Source organism: Haliotis rubra, unplaced genomic scaffold (genome assembly GCF_003918875.1).
Source record: "Haliotis rubra isolate DU_JTF1 unplaced genomic scaffold, ASM391887v1 Scf70, whole genome shotgun sequence".
Taxonomy (NCBI): Eukaryota; Metazoa; Mollusca; class Gastropoda; order Lepetellida; family Haliotidae; genus Haliotis; species Haliotis rubra.
In genome coordinates, this window is record NW_025767413.1 from 1057567 (window position 1) to 1081916 (window position 24350).

The following is a 24350-nucleotide window of genomic DNA, read 5'->3' on the forward strand; positions in this document are numbered from 1 at the left end:
AACGAGCTCACACATTTGGCTTTACGAGCGAACGATTTAACCAGTACCGCTCCCAAATATACGATAGCGGTCTGTCAACAGAATCAACGAGTTTGGACCAGATAATCCTATGTTTGACTTCATAAACATCGATCTACGCAACTTGATAACGATGACACACATCAACCAAACCTGACCCACCGATCCAGTTAGTCTCCTCTTATCGGTTGCTAATGACTATTTCCAACCCGGATCTTAACCGGTCACCACTGCTCAGAGGCTGCGTGGAGGGCAGAACCACAATCTTCAATAAAGTCTCGGAGAAAAAGATATAAAAGCACTGACGTTGGATTTGTATCCTTTTTATTGCAAAACACAAAACCAGATACCTTTTGATACAACAAAACCCTAACGCCGCTTACCACAACGGTTACGGGTATTTACGATATGCATGCAAGAAAACATCTCCAAAATATACAAAAAATACAAAACAGGAGTTAACTCCAGCCTACAATCGATGTCAATAATGTGCAAGCCGTACAACTCCTACACCGTCAGACCTCTGCCCACAACAGTCTGACTCCCACATATGTCTGCGATTCCACCCACTCCGGAACAATTCAGGTGACATGTAGTTAGAATCCTGTCGAATCAAAAAGTGAGTTATTAAACGTTCCCCAGTCCACGATAGTTCGTCTGGTGAGATCTGTATTCCCCTCTCACTTCCTGTCTGGCAACAGCGTCCATTGCTGAAAGAATAAAGTACTGGAATTAAAGTCTCACTGTTTGGTTGTATCTGACAGGTCTGAGTCTCAGGTCTGAGTGAATATTTTACGTTTAAAAATTAACAGTTTGCTGACAGGATCCTTTACGGGACTGCAGAGCACGAATGAGTGAGTGAGTTTGGGTTGACGCTACTTTAAGCAGTATTCCAGTTATAACACGGCGTGTCAGCTGTAGCCGAGGTGAGGCCAGTCGGAGACGTTCACCAAACTGAGTACGGGCATGGTGCAGACAAACCTAGAAACAATCGTTACGAACCTGGATTCGAACCCAGAATCAACGAACGCAACTGCACAGCAAATTTCAGCCTTAGACAACTGGACCAGCCTCTACTGTGTCTGAGCTTAGTTTGGATATGTTTCTGTCTTGCTCGTCTTTGTTTCCTTCTTAACCTCGCAGTTCCAACCATATGCCGGTGGTAAATAATCGCGTTAGGATCGGTAACCTGTTCACATCTTAGCAGCCCCGTTATTTGCTCACCTCTCAGTAACTGGCTCAAGTACCCGGCATCATGCTCACATCCCAGTTACTTGGTAGCTTGCTCACCTGTTCACAGGTATGTAAGTCAGTAACCTGTTAACATCTTAGTAACCCAATCGCGTCTTCATATTGTAGTAACACGGCAACGTACTCATATTTTAGAAAAATAGTTGTCCGGTAACTTGGTCACATCTTACCAACCCAGTAACTTTCTCGCATTTTGGTAACCCAAATGATTGCTTACATCTTAGTTACAAGCTAACTTACGGACATCTTAGCAACCCAGTAACTTTCTCGCATATAGTAACCCTAAAATTGCTCACATCTTAGTTACTAGCTAACGTACTGACATCTTAGCAACCCAATACCTTTCTCGCATATAGTAACCCTAAAATTGCTCACATCTTAGTTACAAGCTAACTTACGGACATCTTACCAACCCAATACCTTTCTCGCATATAGTAACCCTAAAATTGCTCACATCTTAGTTACTAGCTAACGTACTGACATCTTAGCAACGAACTAACTTTGTCACATCTTAAAAACCCGCCAGTTTCCCCCCACCTCGACCCCTTGACCCCATGCACTTACGAAGAGCGTCATGGTAAGTGGCACTTTATCTCCAGGTCAACAAGATGAATTGCAGTAATACCAAGACGATATACTCTGTTATACCGACACTAACACAATTCCTGAAAGCAGCCTCCAGGGACTACCGACCATGCTGGAACTATCTTCCTGGATCTGTGCATGTCTACTTGATGGATACTTGATGATATCAGCGCGCCGCCAGGAGTTCTCTTCTTAAATATCTCAATACGGCCCCGTGGTGCAAATTACCGAATATACGTTTTGTAGTTTAGTCATTAATATAACACCATGGATGTCTTCACTGAACTGTAGAAAAGTATGAAATGCACCTAAAAAGGTGGTTGGTTGGTTGTTTAACGCCGCACTCAGCAATATTCAAGATATATGGCGGCGGTCTGTAAATAATCGAGTGGACCAGACAATCCTGTGATCGACAGCATGAGTATCGATCTACGCAGTTGGGAACCGATTACACGTGTCAACCAAGTCATCGAGCCTGACCACCCGATCCCGTTAGTCGCCTCTTATGACAAGCATGGGTTACTGAAGATCAATTCTAACCCTGATCTTGCACTGTAAAAGTGCCATTGCCTAATGCAGAATACGGTTTGGTTATGTTGTTGTTGTTGTTGTTGTTTTTTAGCTGCCCTTATTCCAACCATGTGACTGCTGTAAATAATCAATCTGGGACCAGACAACTCACTTATTGATATTTTGCGTTCGGAAACGGAGGACAGCCCAACGGAATGAATCATGTCTGTGCGTCTGACCGCCCAATCCACAATGTTGCCCCTAAGGTTGGTGGGGGCCTATTTTAACACCCGGTGTCACCATGAAACCCCTCTTTAATGTGAAACAAAGGAAGAAACACATGTACTTTCGAGCGGATGGAGTCGCCTTGTAGATTAAGTGTTTGCTTGTCATGCCCGGACTAAGGTTCGATAGAAAATGCGATTAAAGTAAGAAACCAAATACTCATGTTCGCGCTGTGTTGTTTTTTGTTTGTTGGTTGGTTTTGTTCGTTTGTTTTGTTTGTTTGTTGGTAGGTTGCCCCCATGCCAGCCCCCATGGCTCAAACGACGATGTTAGCACTAGGTTTTTTCAACACAAAGCTCATAACATAATATTTAGTCGTAACACAGTGATAGGGGTGGAAACCGGTCCCTGTCGCGTCCCAGCTTGATTTGATGTTGCTCCTTATACCACCGGGTACCGCTCAACAGCAGAAATACTTACAACCAGATTGTCTCTCAGTATCTGCATGGTGCTGGTGCTGTTTACGTAGTCTTCCCCGTCTACTTTATGCACAGTATCCATGGCGTCTTCAAATGCCTGCAACATGGTTAGATAGTGTACTGTAGTCGGATAAAAGCCCCCAAATAATGTTTAGATTAGTGTTGCAATGTGTGTAATGTAATAGGACCTGGAGTAGTCCAATTATGAAATGTTTTGGTTGTGATGTCCATCTCGCCCTGTCATTTTACTTAGGCACCAATAAGTTGCCATGTGCAGTGGTTGATATCTAAACGCACGTGTTAGTCAGGAATCATCTAACAATGTTATTCCATTTGGAAATAAACAGCGTTGGGAATACTGCTCCACCATTCATGCTAACAACAGAACGCGCAATTTGAATGTAAGTATATATTTATATAGAACAATGTTAAATTATCATTTATTGCACCAAGATGGGTATATCGGTGTATACTGAAGTATCGTCCCGCTGCTATTTCATTGGATTGAATCCCGGGTTGGCACAGGCTAAGATTGTTATGAAATCTTGCATACGCTCTGTTTTAGTGTTTACCAGCTTACCAGCTTGGCTATCCTGCACGCCTCCTCCTGTTCGTGCATCTCAAACTTGAGGACGGAGTAGTTGAGAGCTAGTTCTAGCCTCACTGGGTGACACGGCCGCAGCACACCTATCACCCTCCTCATGGCCTCCGTGTAGGTCGCATCAGCGTTCTCCAAGGAATCTTAAGCAAAACATTCAGTGTGGTTTGAGAATCTTATTACCAGAGCAAAAACTCATAGATTAACTCCTGGCCAGTACTCCAGGCTAATTGCAACACGATTTACTTTTTATTTATTGTTTCGTAAAATATAATTAAAAGCAATCTGTCACTTCAGTTGAATACCCCTTGTCGAATCTGAGTGAAATATCTGAATTTAATATACTTAGTTTGAATACAGGCAGATTATCTAGATATCATCATCCGCATCCGCTGGATGACGCCTACAGAAAGTGCGTGAGGTTGGTTTAGCTTCGATCTGAACATTACTCCAGCATTAACACGCCGTGTCAGTTCAATGTTGGAGAAAGGCCTAATTTGCAGTTCAAGATTATGATATTACTACCATTAATAAAATTACATTTGAAAGATTACAGATTATTTTAATCACGGCGTATGTGGTAGCGTATGATCAACAAACAGTCGCACTTCTAAGGGGCGTAATCCTGCATATCCGTAACGCAAACATACAGTGAACATCTATTCTTTTCATTAGCCGGGTAATATACGATTATTGTCTAGAATTCTTAATGGCAAACACTAAATAGTTATGAACAACTCAGCTTTACCTAACTAATTTGACAAACCTTGCTTAGCTTCTTCTGTCTGCACTTCCGCCTTGTACCGGAAGTAGTCACCTTTAAGCTTCAGAAGGAGAATTTCATTGGGATGGTCTTTCGTCTTGGGAAGAAGATGCTTGTTTATCAGGTCCTAGACCAAATAGACAACACTGAAAAGGTACTGATGACAATGTTCATCTACTAGAAGGTTGCGGAGTGCACTGGTCTGATTCACTTATTTAAGGGCCCCGAGAGATCTTCATCAGTTGGGTTTTTGACATTATGCTCCATCATATCGGCTCATATTTGGTATTAAATGATATAACTGTATATGTGGGTGAGTGTATTTGAGACTTTTGCCCAGAAGCTGCGTGAACATGGTTACAACTTTTCGAGGCTTCTGGAAGGCTGTCAAACAGTTATAGCAAACATGTGAATCAGTCACTAAAACACTGTCTGATGCAAAACCTTTTTTGACTTGAACAATTGACTTGCATTTGCAGGTGTTTGTGATGTGTGCCACCGACGGGATAGGATACGGTCAACCTATTTTTCCACGAAGAAAAGGTACCATCACTATATGAATGACATTCATAAACCATGGCCCCTCAGTCGTACAATCGACTCCCAATTTGACAGATATGTCTTGTGATATGGAAAGGTATGCTCGTTTTCATCATGAAGTAGGTTAGTTCACTGATCATTGATCTGGTTGATCAACGCTCCACGCATTCTACTGCCATTTCAACGATTAGACACTAACCAGTATACACTTCTTGGGCCAATTTCTCTTGTTTTCATATTGTCAGTCCGAGCAATCGAAGTCATATACTAGTAGATGAAGAAACAAATCTACAAAAAAGGGGAGCACAGGTGGTACCCATGGGGATGTTTAACTTCTTGTCTAAATGTCTTATCACGAAATTTCACAAAGATGTCATCAATGCGGAAGTTCATTTCACGTTTTGTATTTTCTGTAACCTTCAGATGGCATTTGCTCTCAATTGCAAATAATCCTGAACTTTTGAAGACAGACTTAACTGCATCTATCGTCACCACGTTAAGTCACAAAAGCTCTAAAGATAAAGGAAAAATCAAATGTTTCCACACAAGTGAAACGCAAGTCGTGTGAAATCATCTGAAAGTTCTGGACTGTAGAAACCATTCTAAACACATTACGTGCTATGATAGTGCATCTTAGGAAATATAATGCTATTTATAATGCTCAGACTGCAGCATGACACCTCAGCCAGTCGAACTGTGTCACAGTGACACAACTCAAAGGTATTTCCTGTTTCCTTATACCTCATGAACTGGCTGGATACATTGTTTCTTGGCTTTGGTTAAAACGCTCTATGTTCAAGACCAACCAATATCAATAAGTTTCTCTATGTACTCATAACCGAAGGATTCCTATATTTACCCATCAAAGAGTTGTAAGAAATGTTAATCTCGTAATTATATGTCTCTTTATACCGGGGTTTTCGCCTCATGTGTACCTCTGCTTGACGTCTTTGTTTGTTGAGAGGAGTTCATTGATAATCATCAAAGAAAAGATAATGGATGAAAATACGAATGCGGTTCAATTCGATGTTAGAGGAAACGGGCACAATCAATATTGCCGAAGGGCATTTATTAGGCTAAATAAAAAATGTTAATTTTACGAAAGCATATGTAGGTGTTAATACGTTTTATTCACAAGAGTCAAACTTGGACGAATGTAACATATTGATTAGCTTCTACGCACGTGTTTCATTTCCCCATTAGAAAATTTCAAATTGCACTAACATCACTTTCAACAAGAATGTTATTTGCTTTAATAACAAATGATTTTCTTAAAAGGCTTACCAACATCTGTGTGCAGATGTCCAACAGCTCTGTTGCTATGGTGTTCTGGTAGTCATGCATGACCGCCGCCTCCTCTTTCGCACCGCTCCGCTCCCATTCGTTCACACTCCTCCAGGATGCCCGACGTTCCCCCACAGCGTTCTTGTAGGCCACAGAGATGTGGTGAAGGAGTGAGGGGTCTATGAAGTTTCCAGAATGGTTCTCTACAAGGTCATTTATGAACTTGACCATGTCGTCATACCTCTCTGCTTGGTCGGCTAGTCGGACCTTAAGAAGCAACTGCATTCCTTCCTCAGACATTTTGATGTATTGGATTCGTCAAGTTAGAAGTCCGATCAAGTGTCTCGTATTGATTATTGAAGATGTCTAGTAAGCGTGGTTAGTCTCAAAGCCTTTTTGTAGTAGAAACTAGGGCGATACTTTTCAAAAAACGTTCAGTTGCAAGCAAGAGTGGATGTGTATGGGAATGACAAGTGTTTATGGATGATCAACTTCTTCATTGTACAATAGCGACATTTCGGTATAGATACCTATACTGTTTTCAAGCATCAATTACTATCATCAATAAACACTTGTCATTCCCATTACTTACAACTTCTAGAATGCCTCTCAAACAGTGGATGTGTATGGTACAAGATACGTGCGTATCTTGAGAAACTGCGAGGTTTTAAGACTTAAAAATCGTATCACCAAAATTGTCAATATCTGACGCAACTAGGTCTTCATTACGTACCTTGGCTCTTACCCGTGAAGATCAGGGTTAAAATTGGTCTTCAGCATCCCATGCTTATCGTACAAGACTACTAACTGGATCCTATAGCCAGGCTCGCTGACTTCATAGATATACAGTGTCGTCCAAAAGGTATTCGGACACTTGACGTAATTTCCATAGACTTACATGTTAATTTAGTGTAGCATAAATAATTTTCATGAAAATCTGGATATGTATAATTAATCTACATAAAATAGTTGTAATTTTGCTATGAAATTTACTCACAAATCCCAAACATTGTTTCCAGCAGCTAAAACTTTTAGGTCTCGAGAACTCATTGGGTAACCAGCAACAAATGCTTACCATACGAGGCAACTTAATGGATCGGGACGTCAGGTTCACTGTAACCATTCGATCGTTTGTCGTTCATAATATCAATCACTGGTTTGCCTGGTCGAGAATCGTTTATTTACAGCCCGCCGTCATATATATGGAGTTTTGAAGCATTTGAACCTGTTTTTTCGGGGACGAACAAATTCCAGAAATTTCTTGAGACGACCCCCTATCTACATCGCTACACATTGTTGTGTTAATGTTTTAGGTTGTATGAATTATCGATCTGTTTCTTAATGTTTTTGTATAATAAGATCCAATACCATTAGTGGCCTCCGTAAAGCCGTCGGTTCTACTTTTAAAATAAAAAGTTTACAGTATTTTTTATGCTGTCTTAAGTTGCTGACCAACAGTTCTTAAGCTAGACCAATTTCGGGTTAGGGAGATCACAAAGGGGAGAAAGTATTCCGAATATAAACCTTTCCTACCAGTTGGGGTCGACAATGCCCGATCGATAGCATTACAGCATGAACCTTAACGTGCCTAGCCAGCAGCGTATGTAATATACCTGCAGGCATCATCTGTGGATCATTTAGTTCTTTCAACATAACGGCCAGCATACCCACAAAAACGTATGACTTTTTAACCTTTGCATCCACAACACCAGGTTAAACTTGCCACTCGCACTTGTACGTCACAATGGCACAACTGATGATTACGTCATGTTGAGAATGGGTGTTCGAATACATCAAGTAGTTGTCTTGCTTCAGACATAGGTAGGTAAATAGTCAGGTCGGGAACAAACAACCCAGTGACCACTAGGACTCTGACGGGTACTCGAGTACCCGGCAACGGGTCGGGTAAGGCAGGACTCGAGTCCAAATTCCAGGACTCGAGTATCCGACAAAGATAGATAACTCTAAACTAAACGTGACCACGTGCCATGGATGATAAAAGGTCGAACGTATGGGCCCATTTTGATCTTGACACTTCAAAACCAAGTGTCGCCTTTGCGGCATTATGATGAGTTATGCAAGGAGCTGAACAAGCTCAATGAGAAAACATCTTAACATGAAACACAAGTCCAACGATTCTTCCCAAAATCCAGTCAAAAAGCAAGCCACGCTGACGTAGGGATATTTGGGGGGTTACAACCGCAAAAAGCATACGAGCCACACTCACCTGCAAGGCCATAATGATGTGCGTTAGAGACCTAGCTCAGACCTTTGAACCTTGTTAAAGGTAATGGTTTTCGTGATTTTTGTCACTCACTGAATCCAAGCTATATCGTACCGTGTCCAAAGGTGAGGTGAGGTGAAATTGGGTTTAACGTCGTGCTTGAGGATATTTCGCCCATATGACGACGTGCATGCGTGTGTTTGTGTATGTGAGGCTGCTTGTACTAGCCCAGACGTAAGCATGTTTTATAGTGCTAGCCCACTGAGATATCATGCCACAGTGAAGCATGAATACCCCACTCAGACACATTATACTGACTCCTAGCCGACCAGTCACTCCAGTCCTTGTTGTACCCATTAATGCCGAGCGCCAGGCAGGGACGAACAAGTACCATATTTTAACGTCTTTTAGTATGACGCGGTCGGGAATCAAACCCGCGACCTTCCGCTCTCCGGGCGGACGCTCTAACCACTACACCACGGAGGCGGTCACTATGTCCAAAGACCATCCATAGTACCTTATGAAGGAATATGCCGACACCAAAACTCAGCTTAAGGATATTCTAAAGCAGTCCCCTGGCGTATCTTTGACAACAGATATGTGGACCAGCTGTGCCACCCACGGTTACATCACCGTCACAGGGCATTACATCACAGACGAGTGGGATCTAAAATCATGCATTCTTGACACTAGACGCGTGGAGGATCGTCCATGATGCACTTTGTTACAAAGCGCAATCTTTTTCAAAGAAATTCACATTTGGTATTGGTTAAACGAAATGTGGTTTAATAAATGTTCTGATTTTGACAATGGCTTGTTTTTTTTCTGAGTTTTGTTCTCTGCATTGTGGGTTCAACCTCATTGTTACCCCAGTCTCAAAGCTTTTCAAACTCTCGATTTCGTGTATTCATAATCACGTGTTGCGACATGTGACGCTATACCTCACATGAACTGGTTTCTGCTATGGGCTGTTTGCGCCAGTGCTCAGTTGAGTAATGTGGCCCTGCATAGACCGATGCTAGTCAAATAAGTCAATGATATTAGGTTTGTGGTTCGTCAAATTGATAACCACGCGTTTTAAGGAAAGAATTCGTGTAAGTTTTCAATTCAATACAGACGTTAAGTTATAACTTATAAGTGCGGCATTCTTGTGTGAAATTCCATTGAAAACTACCTAAAACAGACGCACGTACCTCTCACTAAAATTTATACTATATTTTTCGGGTACTCGAGTCCGGGTCGGGTTTTATCCCCCGGATACTCGAGTCCGCTTCTTGCTACCCGTCAGAGCCCTAGTGACCACTATTATGGGCAACAATCCACAGAGTCACCTGTTACAAGTATAGTTTACTGGGTACAAATTCTTGTACCAGAGATTACCTTCACACACAGTGCTCATGTGGGTTATTGAACCGGGTCTTTAATGTGATGCTTTTATCCTCTATTTATCCACAAGGGCACGGCCAAAACGTGCTATTTGTTCGGCCATATGATAACTTGAACCAATTCAGGATCAACTGAAAATCAAAATATTCCTTTTATCTAACATATCACGCTGATGACCCCTGTCTGGGCGTTTAGACCAGCCTCACCACATACTTTGCATCCTGTTTGAACGTTCATTCCACGTCAGACAGTGACCTAAACAATGGCAGCCAAACAAATATGTTAAATATAAGTATGCCCAATCTTAAACTCTATTCTCGGACGCATTGGTCTTCAGCAAACCATGTTTGTCTTAAGAGGCGACTAACGCGATCTGATCAAGCTCCCTGACATGGTTGACATGTCATCCAATTGGGTAAATCAATGCACATTATGTTAATCACTGGATTGTCTGGTCAAGGTCGATTAGTTACAGACCGCCACCACATACCTGGAAAATTGCCGAGTGTGACGTTAAACAAACAAATGCTCGAGTGGCATTTTATAACCATTCCAGAATTGTCCATATTTTATGACAGGTGTAAATGTGTTGTAAATGAAGGATAAGAAAGAAAGGTTGAGAAGGAAAGAAACCTATCAATTATATTTCTTGATCTAAAAGCCCTACAATATATTTAATAAAGAGGGGGGCGGAGTTGGAATGTGCCTTGGTAAGCAAAAACTGTCAGCATTTAAGTCCAAACGATATCAAGTTTTAAATGTCAAAATGAGACAACAGAATATATCGTTGATATAGTCTTCATATATATCAGTGACACTATACCAAAAATGATATATTCAACGGTTGTTTGGGCTTGGTTTAACAGTACTCAAGTTGTGTGTCAGAATAATATACTACTCACACTTTGCTAAGGATCACAAAATTTAGCCACTTTACTGAAACGTACATTTATAATTTGAAATTGTATCCATTTAAAACTGGATAAATAATGATATGGTAACTCATCTTCATGAAAACAGCCACTTTAATCTAACATTATGCATTTGAAACATGAGTAACCATACAAATGGTTTTCATGGCACCAACCAACCATTTTGCCAATAATGGCACGGGTCATTGACAAGTACACAACGCCTGTCAAAAGCAGGTATGGGATCCACAAGATGCAGTGACATACTGAAAACTTGGATCGATGCTTACAATTGGCGTGGCTATTTAAACCGAATTTGACCCCACATCATAGTTTTCTGTTGAATCAATGATCTGATCCTTAGCAAAGTGTGAGTAGTATATGAGCGTAAAGAGAATCTCATGCAGTGTGTGACCTGTACCACTTTCAGCTGTGGTCAAGTAAATAATGGTCAATGGTCGAGTGGTTTGTGAAGAAATTTTTATGGACTAATGGAATGCTGGGCTTTTTAAATTTTACTTTAAAAATATGAAAAACATGTTGGGACATCCGTTCAACTCAGCAAAGACGTTTCCAGACATGCCAAATGATCAAGTCCCTTTGATCTCCAGTCCAATAGAGTCTAACATCCAGCTCATAGTATGAAGAGTGTACAGGTTGAAAATGAGGTAAGAGGACTCTCGTGCAATGTGTGAGGCTCTTCTTAATTCCTTCCAGGGGCATTTGGTCAATATTAATGTTAAGATATCCTGGCAGAAAGTATTTGTATACTTTCTATCCATTCCGAAGCTTGGGGCTTTTGAGTAATGTATAAGCATGTTGTGTTGTGTATGTGCTAGTTCCTAGTGGTGTCTTCTTCGAATCAGTATTCTCACAATTTGCATAATTGCTCATCTTGAGCGTAAAGGCTTAACCCAAATATAATTGGAGATATACTTATATTGGTCAGGTTTTTCAGTCCATTCAAAAGGGGCAATAGCCATACATTAAGAGATTTAACCATTTGTATTATGGACATTTTGTTGTACAATGCCTCATTCTTTCATGACACAGAAATTACTATTGATAGGAACTGTGTATGTATTTATCAGTTCCTCTCTTGCATGTCTGATGATAAATATGAGTTTCTTGTGAAGAAATTTACAGAATCATCCATAACATGAATGACTTCCCTTCTATCAAGATCATTTATCTGTGGATTCATATGGAGCAATAAATAGAACATTCCTACAGCCATTACCTTCCAAGTGTGTTCATTCCTAATTCCTGCCAGAAACCTTGAGATGAAAATGTATGTGTGGAAATGTTAACCTGTCATATTACAGTGTCTAATCAAAAAACAATGTCCACTTAAACTGTTCAGCAAAAACGATTGTCGGAAATTAATATTCCTTCATTTAGATGAATCAGTCAAAATGTATTGAACTATGCACTCTTCATGCAAATGGCTTAAGTGAGTTATGATTGTAATCCCACTATTTATCCATCAATAGCATAAAGTTATCACAATCTTCACATGTTTACTTAAATCCACATTTCAAAGGCAACAAAATACAAATCTTAGTTCTCAGGCAATGCCAAATTATTCAAACACTCACACACAGTATCACAATTCTGTTTAGAATTCCAGTTATGAATGAACAAGGATATGCATATGAAATCAACACATTTTACTACACCAATATTTCCAGTGGCCGTGGACATGTTCAAACAGTGATTAGACACTGTAGACAGCTGAACTGTGGCGTACAGGTTGTCAGAGCTGCACCGTCATGTTATCACTACAGTAACACCTGGATCAACAATGGGGCTGCTTGGGCACAAAGTCATATCTCAGGAACCTAAGATTTATTCAGTTTATTTGATGTGAATATTACTCAAACTTAACTGACAGCCATGCACAACACTGATGTACGGCAATTATTACAACTTTCGTTTTGCAAGAAAAAAAACAAGACAAATGAAATTTTATGGTGAGGTGAAACAGTATTATGCATCTTTATCAAGCAAAGGATAGATGAAACATTAATACTCGCAAAAAAAAAAAAAATATTGGGTACATGCCAATGCTTTATCCAAACAGTATAACCCGTATCAGCATTATTGAGTACCCCTCTCAAAACTTCTCTACTCCAGCATACAGCATCTTAATTAATAGTCTTAAATAGATCTGCTAGTCGCTTTCCAGTTATGACAAAGCTTCCGATCTGACAACAGTTATCCACATAAAGTCAACAATGGGCAACAGCAATGACACACTGACTACACAGGATAATAACAATCCAAGCAAAGCCATTTTAGCTGTGATGTCATGAAAGTATCTTTGGTTGTACCCAAGATGGTAGTTCCCCAGCAGATGACAGGCTTAAGCATTAGCTGAATTTCGGTCCTACATTTGGGTGGCAACACAAGCAGACATTCATCTCATGGCTAGGACATAGTAACAAGTGAAGTGCACACAGCAACATCAAGGTCTGGTTTCTTGGACATTATTATCAAGGATCTGGTCACAAACTAGAAAGGGGAATTAAAAATTCTTGGTCCTTACTAATTTGTTTAGGAAAATCTGTGCAACAAAGTGAAATTTAGAGTTTTCATGACAGCCGTGACTGAAAACTGATGAACAGTGGTCTTGTCTGATCTCACCAGAAGGGGGCATACTGTGTGGATCCAAACACATATTGCTTTATATGCCAGCAGTCACAGATTGGAGGGGGCAAAATAACAGAGATGTCAAAGCACATGTAGCAAACACATTTACCACACAATCAAAATTCACAAGGCAACAGCTTAACCTGCCTTTTCTGGCATTAAAATGAAACGAGACAGGGAAAAGTATAAAAAATTCAGCTGATCACTACACTTCTGTGACATCTCTGACAGATCAAAACAAAATGACTTCATCAGAAGAGCACAGTTGGTAAACAACTTCACTGATTGGTAAATCATAATACCCAACCACTCATGAAATAAGTAGATTCTGCCAATAATGTTCACAAAAAAAGTAGCTGCAGTCTGCATAATAACTGACATCATCCTTGTAAGTAATACATACATACATACAATGAATATGTATATCTATGTTATGTAGGGCTAATAGTGTACTTTTGGTAAAGCATGCTTCTGTTTAGACAATATTTTGAATTTCTATCTAATTTCCAAACTGACCCTATGTTCAAAAATGCTTAACACATGTTTGTCCGATTTCCAATTTATTATTATTTAAGTGCCACAATAATATCAATAATGATAGATTAACAAGAGCAGCTTGCATACTTGGAAAGATAGACGATGCATCAACACCACAAGAAGTTCTGAGATTACAGGGGAAACTACTATGTACTTACGCCAGTAGTGGATAACTACGATAGACTAGAATCAGTAAAGGATTACAAACATACACAATAACATATAAAAACACTTTTTCTGTTAGTTCCAATCCAAAACTCAGGTGACCATTGTATCAACAGCTCTAGCAACACAAAGGAAAATAAGGAGAAAGTGAACAAGTTGCCCAGTTCAAACTCGGTAATACAGAGTACATACATTAATGAATAATTTCTGGGCTATCTTCATCATCACCATCATCATCATCATCAATGCGATCTGACCATGTTCTACCTGTCAGCTGCAATGTTGTACTAATTATTGTAGATAAGTATGTATGTAAGTATGTATGCAAGGCTGAGTGAAGACTGTAGGATCAGTAATGACTGATGACGATGGATTCACATCAAGAATAGACACATGAGATGTAGCGCTGCAGAGATAATAAAAAAAAATTCCACATCAGATACAACTTTCGTTTCCATTTTCTGTTTCACAAAGCCTGGGCACAGTAAATCATTTCACCTCAAGTTTATCTCAATTGAACCATGACATATTCTTAGTTATCAGCGTACATGGAAATAAATGACATTGAGCTTGACTGTCTGCTGTATAAAAGTGACCAACGCAATGATCAACGAATCAATCCTAAATGGCGATGGATCCTGCAGTGCCTGAGATGGCAAACCAACAACTGTCTATCTGTCTGCATGTCTTGTCTTAATGTCCATCAGAGTAAGTGCGCGCTGCAGTCACCACTACCTCCCCCTCCCAGCCACCTTCCCTCCCTCATGCCACTGGCAGCAGCAGCTGCAGACGGCCAACAAAGCTAGGCTGGATCTGTCTCACTGCTGATCGTGCTGTTCACCCATTTCTCCATCATCTCCTTGTGCATCAGAGGTCCACAGCTGAAACAATGATCATTACTCAGTATAGTCTTCCAAAAGTACACCGACAGGTTATTTCATTAGCACAACATTTTCAACCAATAAGACCCTATTGGTCTAAGGCAAACCCTTGCAAGTGAGCAAAAGACATAATATATCTTGTTTTACAACCTACTGACTTTTAAAGAAATCCATGGAGGATTAGGCCAACAAAACCATTAGCTTCGTATGTTAGTAAATAACTGTCACTAAGCATTTACTCATTCACAACAGTTGTTTGCTATAACAAGAAAGTTCAGGTAAGCATTCATGCCAAAGCTTTATAATGTTAACAGCTGAAGTATTGTCTAATAATAACACTATCTCAAACCAGTTAACTCAAAACACTTCTAGTGTCCTCCAAAAGCTAGCAAGCCCTCAACATGAAACTCAGAGCTGTCAGGAGCTGGAACTTCATGGCCCCTGTGTATACATATTATCTGTTCAAAATTAACCATGCTCAATCTTCTTTGTGCTGACTACTCCTTTTTCACACCTGTTATTATTGAAAATGCAGGGTATTTACTGTAATATATTGGTAGTCAATCTAAAATACATTAATCATTGGAACTTTGAGCGCCTTCAAGCTTTAGGCATCTACAGGATTAGTGGAGTTTAGTTTTACACCGCACTCAACAATATTCCAGCTATATGGTGGCTCAACAATATTCCAGCTATATGGTGGCGGCCTGTAAATAATCGAGTCTGGGTCCCGTTCCTCAAAGCGATCGTAGCGCTACGACAGTTGTAAGTCTATGTTAAAGTACGGGAGTTACGATCATTTTAGCGCTACGATCGCTTTGAGGAACGGGGCCCTGGACCAGACAAAGCAGTGATCAACAGTATGACCATCGATCTATGCAGCTGGGATATGATGGCATGTGTCAGCCAAATCAGCGTGTCTGACAAACTGATACCATTAGTCGCCTCTTACGACAAGCATTAGTTACTGAAGATCAGTTCTAACTTGGATCTTCACGGGTCACAAGAACTAGTGAATGCATGCATATTACAATACACAATACTACTCACCGTAAGGTTATCTCTGAGAAGCTGCATTATCAATGTGCTATCCTTATAAGACTCTTCTGAAAGTGTATCTAACATGGCAATAGCTTCATCAAATGCCTGAAATAAAGGAGAAGAACTACAGTGTTCGGAACAGTAGAAATGTAAACGTAGACAAGAAAATCTTTGAAAATAATGATAACAAGTCCCCTAAAACGTCATAAATCATAAATTTAGGGAAACAGCCTGAAAAGAGAATGCTGAACAAGAAAATCTGTTATGAAGAAAAGAGCTTGATCACAGCCCTTCCCAAACCGGTGAAGGCTAATCTGAAATCTATCTGAATTTCCAGCAATTTTTATCATCTCAAGATGGTCAGAAACCCATATACACTGTAACTGTTAAGGTACAGCCCTAAGCAATCCCTGATTTAATAAATTCATAGACAAAGTTAAGTGAACCTTTTCCTAAATAGACAGCACTTGCTGCAAAGATTAATATTAAGATAACCTTTGTGGACTGAAGGTTACACCCAAATACATGCAAGATCAGTGTTTAATAGACATGGGAGGCAACTCATATATGGCAAAGATCTTTCTCATTCAGAAGACATTAATCAAGTGTCTATTTCTCTTCTCTTGGTGTCAACATTTCTAATATTGGGAGTCATGCTCATAGCTATTGTCACTCTTTCAAAGCCAGTTAACCAGAAACTTTTACTGTTCTGACACCCAAGTTCCCAGAGACTCCATGGTGATAGATGAAGTATATTTATCAATGAAATTATCTTCTCGAACATTATAGCTACTACATTCCATACACAATTTGTGAGGTCTATTCCTATTGTTAATAAATATGAAAGTTATTTTTATCATAGTATTAAAATAATAGCACAACAACTTGGTTTCTAATTACACTTTTCATGTGGTAATCTCCTATATGGCAGTAAATCACATTACAGCTAATGTTCAATTCATTCATTTAAAAATTTGCTCAAAACATTGTTATTTTGCTCGTTGACATTTTAGATGTGGACCCATTGCCTAAGGATGTGTCTGAGAAATTTTTTTTGGGTAATTACATTACAGAAAACAGTTACTCATTCTAAATCAGCAGATAAAAAATGGGGAATTGAAATGTAATTTAAGTGTTGTCAGTCACTGTGACAGATTTAATAAATGAATCATATGACAGGAAGGTTACTAAAATTATATATCACTTTGATGTGAGAACGGCCTGGCTGGTACACTGGCTTTTAGGGTCTGGGGACTAGTCATTGGTTGAAAAGAGTTTAACAGCAATGATTAAATATTATGACAATAAGTTGACTTTGAATTGATTTTATCTAGCAGAGTTTGTTTGCTGTTTAACGCTGCACTCAGCAAATATTCTGGTTATATGGCAGTGGTCTGCAAATAATCAATTCTGGACAAGACAACCCAGTGATCAACAGCATGAGCATCGACAAACACAATTAGGATACAATGACATGTGTTAACCAAATCAGCGAGTCTGACCAACGGATCCTGTTAGTCGCTTCTTATGACAAACATTGGTTGCTGAAGATCCATTTTACCAGGATCTTCAAGGGTTATATCTAGCAGTTAACAGAAATATCATGTACAATGCTGGACACATATGTTAACACCATTCCATTATATTGATACTGTGGACCCGTTGCCCACCAAGTGCTATTTTGAATTCAGTTTGAATGACAAGCCTAAAACTTGTCTGACTATATTTGGACTATACAGCTGGGTTTTTTTCATCATGGTAAACCATCAATTACACTTGCCAAAGTTTATCATATTTACAGTTTAGCCAGTTCAGATGATAGACCTTTCTTAAACAATTCAAGAGTCTGGAGATGCATACAGTTTCATTTCAAACTTTAACCATTCTGTAGTTACCATACAGTAAACCGACAAGGTTATGCAAAACAAATAGGTGGTGCAGATGTTGAATTGAATAAAGACACGGTCTAATCATAAGACTTTCCAATTATCATATTGATTCTGCCATGTCATTCATCCACACTGTATGTCCCAAAACAACTTGTTTTCCTTATTCACGTTTTAAATGATCTTCTTGGTGTGTATGCAAGAATCCTCATACTTACACTTTTCGCTAATTGACAAGCCTTTTCTGGATTGTTGGCAATTTCATAGTAAAATACAGAGAAGTTTAGAGCCAGTCCTAATCTGATGGGATGAGTTGGCTCCATTTTCGCTGCAGCCGTCTCGTTTGCTTCCTTGTAAGCTGTTTCAGACTTATCTACGATAACTGCAACAAAGTAAATAAACAAACCATATAATTGTTAGTCTGACCATATTATGTTAATGGTTTTGTAAAGGAAATTAGGGGTGTACCTGTTCAAGCTATGTGATACAGCGTTTTAGATTGGGGACCCCAAAAAGTTAAACACTGGAGTTTTGAACCGTGAACCATATTTTCTTGATTGTAGTGGGCACACAAGCATAATGCACTGCACTGCCCTCCACCTCTAAAGGATTCGGTATTTCAGGGAGAGAACAACAAAAAAAAATCAAGCACACAAAGCCACCAACGCAAGATCCTCTCAGTGAAATCAGGCACAAAGGAATAAGTAGTAATAAACTTGCTGAAAAAAGATAACTAATTTGACATCCCAAGACAGTTTTTTCTTATCAAAATGTACCTTCTGTTGTTAGCCAATGATATATGCAGAGATTTAGATTACTGTGCGTATTGTTTCGTACACTTATAGCAGAAGTAGCAATCACCTTCACGTGCCCTTTTCGTCATCTACTGGTGATTCGCTAAAACATACTTCAAATAATTTTAGTACAAATTTTGAAAGAAAAATATGTTTCAATATTGGGTAATTTGATTTGCAGTGTTTAATGGATATTTTTTCAAAAGGACTATAAGCAAAGCACCTTGGTAAGACTGATTTCTATTGTCCTTTAAGTTGTTTGTAGGGAACAATTTGACGATTTACTGTCAAGGTACCCACAGTATCAAACTGCAATAAATATAACTTTTGACGAGTCAAAGTATGGCATTTAGGACAAATTCAGATAACTTCACACTTGATTTTGCCAAAATTAAATATTAATGTAGGCACTGAATGAAAATCTGAATAAAATTTATACAATAGATAAAATGAAAAGTCCAGGTATAGGATGAACAATTTTATACAGTGTAAGATGATTAAAATGTGTACTTGAGTATAGATTTGTTAACAGGGTATTTCCAATGTTATGTCCAAGGAGGAATGTTGTATTGGCAAAAGAAAACTGTCACTATTGTGGCGTGTACTATAACACACTCTTAATCTAAACAGCTGGGTGATTTGGTCTTTTTAAAATGTATGATATAGTCATGAAAATACTGTTACATCATTGTAAACAATACCAATACAATAGGGCCCATAAGTAGGTCACGGCACTTTATGAGACCTTAGTGCTTCTGGTGACAATGTTTCATACCTTTTCGAATGGTCTCATGGTTGTCAGTTGATAGTAATGAACCGATCATCCTTGCAGGAATAACAAATTTCAAATCTAACCATCCCCAAATTAGCCAACTATTACGACTGTCAACAGCTGTGAAAGCCAAGCATGGTTCCAGTCTAGCAGGGGTGGAAATAACCATTGCACGACATCCGAGTCCAGTGTTTTTTTTCTGTCGGGCAAGCAAATTTGTATATCACACTGTACCGGTGTCCAGTTGACTTTCCAATGTTAATTATGATGTTTGTTTCAAAAAATCAACAAGAAAATGTCCGGTATAGTGGAAAAATTATCAGGGCAAGTGATTTTACATGTGCCACTGTTCCAGAGTACACTAGCAATTTTAAAGTTATTTCCACCCCTGTCTAGTAAAGTCATATTTGGCGGTCGTGCAATTTACAACCAGAACTGATTCACGAATATACACCTGTGACTGGCAAGCTGGTACAGGAAGTAAGCTGGGTATCGCAAGTTGGCACACGCAAAGGGAGCCTGGAACTAGCTTAGTACCAGAAGTAGCACCTCGCAAGACTTATCAAACTGACCAAAAACTAAAACTGACCAAAGCAGAAATGGATGAGAGTTGTACAGAATATTATAGTATTTACTACTTCATTTTCCTTACTCAAACTTATTAGTCAACATGTTCAACTTGACCCATTTATTAACTGTGCACAGGATTTGACCACAGGGGCGTGTAACGCTAAAAACTGCCATCAAGGTATATACTGTCACTAACGGGGTCTTAGTACTATATAAAAGGAAAGGGATGTAACGAGGTCAACACACCAGGTTCGTTTCGGGGTGAATTCAACAATACTCACTGTATTTATCCCATTTAAAGTATGCACATATTTCAAGCAAATAGATTACTGAAAAGACCCTATTAGTGACAGTATATACCTTGATTGCAGTTTTTAGCGTTACAAGCCCTTGTGGATTTGACAAGAAAGTGTTACAAAATTATTTTTTGTTTACTTCACTGATGACGAGGAAACCATTTGATATATATGTTAACTCACCTGCCCTGTCTTCCCCTGACCTGACTTCGGCCAAGTACCGGTAGTAATCCCCCTTCATTTTCATATAGAAGACCCGACTATCATTCTTGTTGTCTTTAGCATTGCCAGCCTTCACGTCAGAGGAATCTTCTTTTGTCTGGGGTATTAAGTGTTTATCCAGCAATTCCTGAAATGAACACAGAAAAATCAATGGTTACTAAAATGAAAGTCTTAGTTTTCTTTTTCCCTGCAACATTTTAGCTGGCAAGTTTTCTCCTAAAACCCTGAAGTCACCAACATGTTTGCAGTAATCTGATGGAGTAAACATAAGTGATACAAACACAAAAGTAGGAAATACCTCATCTATGTTCAACAGAATTCCTTTAATGAGAGGAACCAACCTTCATTAGGCCCTAGTGATGGTAAAGGTCATATACATTGATTCAAAGAACAAAAGTAGTTTGTAGAACAAAAAGTTCCTCTGTAGTGAAGATACTTACGTATATCTTCACTACTGAATTTTGGTTTAACAAGACTGACAGCCTTATTTAATGAGCTTGTTAAGCACAGATACTTGGACAGATACTTAAACCTTTGCCTGAATCCAAACATCTTCTTTTGTGTAGAAGGGTGATAAAGTAAATCTTGCTTTACAGTGAATCCCTGAGTTTAACTAGCATGTCAAGAGTTCCTATTCTTCATACTAGTCATAGGCTGAAGTTTGTGTTGCATATACAATTAAATTTGACTTTATCTAATTGAAATAAGTTGTTAACCCAAGAGTAAGTGTTCATTTTTTAATATGTGGCATCATCGTATATTTCCTATCAGCTTGCAGCAGTTGGGCAGGTTTCCAAATCAAATCAAGCATTCACATAACAAACATATGCAAGTGTGTTATTACTAAAACTTAGAAACATACATGTGACAAGTTACGATGCATATTCCAGACTTCAATAGTGTTTCAGCCTGATTACCCTTCAGAATGAGATCTTATTGCAGTGGGAGAGGCATCAAACCTTGGAAGTTCACAGCAGATTAACAGTAAAAGTGTTCAGCTACCTCATTTGGAAAACCTTTTTAACGCTTTACATGAAGCGATGTTTGGAACTGCAGACCCCAATGCCTTGGGGATTTTTCAGGAAGCCATCATGAAATGCAATGAGCCAGGGAAAATTTGGGAAGCCAAACTTCAAGATTAAAAGTTAGTTTACATTAAATGTAGCAAGAGTATTTCATAAGTTGATTAACAGATCTCTTTCCTATCACTCAGCAATGGCCAGTCTAACATTCCTGCAAGTCGCTGTCATTTTCTTAACATGCTATTCAATAATAATGAACGTTAGAATTGAATATCCATGATTTTTCAAAAATAGTGTTAAAATAGAAGCCATCACTCTCATATGATGGATCTGACAGTGATGTGGTCACTGGAGTGATAAATTAACATGTGTAAGGATTTTGTCATTGTTTCGCTAATATATTCAATGCATCAACTGCTCACTTGCTACTGTAATCATTAACCGATATTTATGATACATTTCATATTTGCCTCAAAGTGGATTCATTGCAGCCCTAATATACATATGCCTCTTTACAATTTTAGGAATTAAAATCACATAGCTAATGTTACTGCCATATTGCAATGAAATTTCCAATCTGTAATTTACTGCATGTAAGCATTGACAGATTCTTACACCAAGCAGTGAACATAACTGCAGACTTTGCAAACAAATATTAGTTTCTTTACTGGGTAGGAGTCAATAGATATTGTTTGCACTCATATCCTTCAGATAACAGGTAATTCTTACAACACTTGTCAGCTTTATCAGCTGAGCATCATAATAACTATTCCTGCCTGTCCTATTTCTTACATCAGTTGCACATTTGTATGCATATTTCTGTACCACTGCACAGGTTGTAACAGCAGAGAATTTGAACTGTTTGAGAGGCTTTCTAAAAGTTGTGATCAATAGGAATGACAAGTGTTTATGGATGATTAACTTCTTTAGTGTACAATAGCGACATATCGGCACAAATATGTATACGGTTTTCAAGCATGATGATAACCGAAAACGGTATAAGTATCTATACCGAAGCATCGCTATTGTACAATTCACAAGTTGATCATCCATAAACACTATGGTACACAATGTCATCAAGATAGCTTATTTTCAATGGAACATGGTGGTGTATGCTTAGTAACCTAGAAAATGTCATACTCCAATTATTTCTTATAGTTTTATGGGACATGACATATATCAATTAGCACTGATGAATGCCAGTTGTCTTTTAGCAAGATTGTAGCTGTCATTAAAGGCATAAGGGGGGCAACTCTACCTAAGGCAGTATCCTATTTTGCGGTATGATATGTGTGGAATATGTCCTTTACATCACCTCTTGTTATGAATTATGCACAATAATTTCACATGTGGCCACGTTAACTGTGATACTGGTAAGAGTTCCTCCCGTTCCCCCATCCCAAATAATAAGTATAAATATTCTAGAATTATAAACAAAGCTTAACACAACAATTACTAGAGAACTCACAAAATGATGAAATGTCCAAAATTTAAGTTAGGGCTAGGTTTATGGTTAGGTTTAGAGTTTGGGGAACGGAAGGAACTCTTTCCGTGATACTACACAGAAAAGGGTAATGTGTTCAATAAAGCAATGAAACAGTGTGTTTTGTTTTCACACAAGAAAACATCCAACAGGAGATGTAGAACACAAGATTTCCTGATACTATGATAATAAAGTCAAGTCAGATTATTACACAAGATTCAGTTCAAACAACAACATGATATGCACCGGTTCCTTCCAAATGGGTTTCTTATCGTTAGTAGCAATACTATTTAGACAATTACTGACACAGGACCAACTAATAGCTTGAAATCAGACAGAAAGTCAGGTCTCAGTCCCCTTGAGGAAATGGGTACAACACCTCTCACAACGTCCAAGTATGACATTCCTACAGACGTACTCATTGTGAATTGAAATGGAAGCAGTATATATATTGTGATTCGCAAACTGAAACATTTGTATAATCCTCTAAATACAAGGATACAAATGTCATTTCGATTTAATAAAGCAAGAATGATATTTTAATGCCGATTTACAAGGAAACCTCCGCCCAAAAAGGCGTTGCCATAGAGCACCTACCAACACTTCCTCACAGATTTTTTTCAGCTCCTCTTCCACTTTAGTTCGGTAGGTTCTTGCCATCCCTTGCTTTCTTTCTGCACCTTCTCCTCCTGCCATATCACCTTTCTGTTCGATACTACTAATGACCCTCCATGCAGAACGGCGTGCACCAACGACATTTTTGTATGCCACGGATAGCAAGTTTCTTTCCTCGTTGGTAAGAATGTCAGATGTCTTGCCTGTGCAGCACTCCACGCACTGTTTCATCGCTGCTGCCATGTCATCATACCTTTCAGCTTGTTCAGCTATTTTGGCCTTTTCAACAAACTTCGCTTTTTCAGTACCCATTTTGACACTCTTTGGCAATGTTAAGTTTCAACTTCGGCAGACAGAAATTATCAGAACTGCTTCAAAATGGCGGATGGCGGGCCCTACTTTCGGCTGTCAATGACATAATGTATCACATCGCTCGGATTAATACTTTCGAAAGAAAAAAATGATAAAATAGCCAAATTATTGCTGAAGTGTTACAACACGATATCAAAATACGTAATACTAATCAACTTATCAACATTCTGTCTAGTATCATATCTATAAAATTTGGAACTATATTCCCTATTTACATCACTGGTTTGCAAGAGTTATCTACCCTTAGATTCCTGCGCCATTATGGGGA

At 39.0% G+C, this 24350-nt stretch overlaps 2 protein-coding genes across 2 annotated transcripts; both read right to left on the minus strand.

Moving 5' to 3' along the window:
- Positions 1-320: 320 nt before the first annotated feature.
- Positions 321-6575, minus strand: LOC124258804 (14-3-3 protein zeta-like). The gene is made up of 5 exons (XM_046692893.1): positions 6254-6575; positions 4433-4556; positions 3649-3809; positions 3070-3165; positions 321-728 (listed from the first exon to the last, which is right to left on the minus strand). The coding sequence occupies exons 1-5, from the start codon at positions 6551-6553 to the stop codon at positions 699-701; spliced, it is 711 nt and encodes a 236-aa protein (XP_046548849.1). The 5' UTR covers positions 6554-6575; the 3' UTR covers positions 321-698.
- A 5854-nt stretch (positions 6576-12429) lies between these two features.
- On the minus strand, positions 12430-24128 carry LOC124258817 (14-3-3 protein zeta/delta-like). The gene is made up of 5 exons (XM_046692908.1): positions 23693-24128; positions 20552-20717; positions 18155-18318; positions 16060-16155; positions 12430-15009 (listed from the first exon to the last, which is right to left on the minus strand). Exons 1-5 carry the CDS (start codon positions 24020-24022, stop codon positions 14947-14949), a joined length of 819 nt encoding a protein of 272 aa, XP_046548864.1. The 5' UTR covers positions 24023-24128; the 3' UTR covers positions 12430-14946.
- Between the last annotated feature and the right edge of the window lie 222 nt (positions 24129-24350).

Coding starts and splice junctions, on each gene's coding strand:
- LOC124258804 (XM_046692893.1), bottom strand. CDS start 6,553: ATGTCTGAGGAAGGAATGCAGTTGCTTCTTAAGGTCCGACTAGCCGAC. Junction 4,557..6,253: donor ACATCTGCACACAGATGTTG/GTAAGCCTTTTA, acceptor TATTTGGTCTAG/GACCTGATAAACAAGCATCT. Junction 3,166..3,648: donor CGTGCAGGATAGCCAAGCTG/GTAAGCTGGTAA, acceptor ACCATGTTGCAG/GCATTTGAAGACGCCATGGA.
- LOC124258817 (XM_046692908.1), bottom strand. CDS start 24,022: ATGGGTACTGAAAAAGCGAAGTTTGTTGAAAAGGCCAAAATAGCTGAA. Junction 20,718..23,692: donor AAATCTGTGAGGAAGTGTTG/GTAGGTGCTCTA, acceptor TGTTCATTTCAG/GAATTGCTGGATAAACACTT. Junction 16,156..18,154: donor CTTGTCAATTAGCGAAAAGT/GTAAGTATGAGG, acceptor CCTTTATTTCAG/GCATTTGATGAAGCTATTGC.